The 2,150-nt window shown below is 31.2% G+C and overlaps 1 protein-coding gene across 1 annotated transcript; it reads right to left on the bottom strand.

The window, feature by feature from the left end:
* Positions 1-231: 231 nt before the first annotated feature.
* GO595_005965 (uncharacterized protein) lies at positions 232-1,344 on the bottom strand (the record flags this gene model as incomplete). The annotated part of the gene is made up of 1 exon (XM_067919265.1): positions 232-1,344. The coding sequence occupies one exon, from the start codon at positions 1,342-1,344 to the stop codon at positions 232-234; it is 1,113 nt and encodes a 370-aa protein (XP_067774001.1).
* Between the last annotated feature and the right edge of the window lie 806 nt (positions 1,345-2,150).

Genomic DNA, 2,150 nt, shown 5'->3' with positions numbered 1-2,150 from the left:
ACACCTATTCAACGAAATAAAAAATTGAGAATAATAATAAAATATAAATTTAATGATTTAATGTTAAAGTATTTCTAAATCTGGATAAATAACTGATGAATTGCTTCACAAACAATATTTTAACTGAAAAAAAAAAAAAAAATGTAATTTCATTTAATGACATAAAAAATTGAATTTCTTCAATAAAATAAATTCAAATTATTTATAAATAAATTTATTCACTTCACCTCGTTAATTAGAAACAAAAACATTCATATCCGAAATTGACCTTACTTTCCTATGTTTTGGCGTGGACTTATAAAATGCGTTTGGATTTGAGTATAAACTTTCAGTATTATTATTATCATTATGTTTAACATCTTCAAATGGATTAAACACATCTGGCATATCAGATGTTATCTTGAATTTAAAAGGCGCTTCGGGTAATCTCGGTAATGTATCGATATCAAAGTCATTAGAGAATACATTTGGTGCATTGTTCCGATGTGACGCTGACCTTCGTTTTGTGGTGTGCTTGACTTCGGGGTGCCCCAAACCACCGTTTAAATAATTGATGACATTTTGCGATTGATTTTCGATTCCTCCGCTTTCTTCAACCATAAGCTCAACACATGCCCTAATAAAATCATCGTTACCAAGAATAGGCCAAAAGCGTGGATTAGTTTGTTCCATAATAAGTGCTGCAGCTCGTTTAACTCGGCGTGATCTTGTTATTGTATTACTTCTTGGTTGTGATGAGGGTAAAATGGTTAGACTTTTCTTTACTGGAGGACTTGGAGGTGGAGATAAAAGAATTAATCCATTAGTCGAATGATCTTTTGGTGGTGTTTTGATTTTAAGAGATTTAAGTGATTTTTTGAGTTTAGAATTCGAATCAACATAATCACTTTTCATACGTGAAAAGATTTCGCTTTTGAATTCGCCTGAAGGAGCAACAAAAGGTTCTGCTTTTTTTGTATCTAAATGTATTCGTAATTTAAATGAAGGTGTATTGTGAAGAATAGTATCCTTAGGAAGCCATGAAATTAACCCCTTGTCACAGATGCAATCTTTTTCTAAAGCAGCAACAGGTATTAATACAAGTGCTAATATAATAACTTTATCATTTGTTTCTTGTTCAGCACATAACAAAACAATTAAAACATCTGATTCGGATTTAATACGAGTCGAAAGAACTTCGCAGATAAAATTTGGATCATATGGGTCATGTAAATTTGAATAACTGTAATTTTCTTTAGATCCAAATACACTGAAAGCTATAAAAATCTTTCCTTCGCCAATATCTTCTGGTATAAGTTTCACTATTGTTTTAACTTGCAGAAAAACATTTTTACCATTACTCATCTCTAAAACTCGGCATAAACGGTTTCATTTATTAAGTTTTCCAAATTAAAAAGCAACGCCGACATGCATAAACCAATCAAAAACCAAAACACGCCGATCACATTGAAAAATCTCTTTTTGAACGCATAAAAAAACCGCTAACAAAAATTTTCATCTTTTATTTATATATAAATACATTGTGCTTTAATACATTACTTTTTAATGTTCTAAAGGTGGTAATCTCGTTCTACAAATAGGGCAAACCATTTGTTCTTGCATCCACCTTAATAAACAATCTTTATGAAATGCATGTTTACAAGGAGTTAACATTGTGCTTTCTCCGTTTTCTATTTCCAGCATACAAATTGCGCATTCGGTGTTCGGCTCAACAACACCCGAATAATAATCGAAATATTGCGGATGGAATTTTTGAGGCAAAAAGAATGATCCACCGAATTTGTTTTGCAAAAGCAAAATGACAATTTGTAACAAGAAATAAACCAAAACAAAAATCGACCAAATCGAATATGAGCTTGATATGTTCATTCGATTCAAGAAGAAATATATCAAAAAACTTATTCGACTTGCTGCAATCGATAAAATGAATTTTGTGTCTGCTGTTTTGTGTGCGTTTTCTTTTGCCGATTTTATTATTTGTGGTATAAATTCGGAATATAATAAAAATAATGGAATTAATGGATGGTCAAAAACATACACAAACGCAAACAAACTGATCGTTGTGATCAATGTGAGTTTGGATAAGAAACTAAATAACATATTCCGGAAATGAGCGATGTCAAATTCTGCAATGTCATCACTGATCATCG

Source organism: Histomonas meleagridis (genome assembly GCF_020186115.1).
Source record: "Histomonas meleagridis strain 2922-C6/04-10x chromosome Unknown contig_4, whole genome shotgun sequence".
Lineage (NCBI taxonomy): Eukaryota > Parabasalia > Tritrichomonadida > Dientamoebidae > Histomonas > Histomonas meleagridis.
The sequence above is the reverse complement of the archived record's forward strand: the minus strand, read 5'-3'. Positions and strand labels throughout refer to the sequence as shown.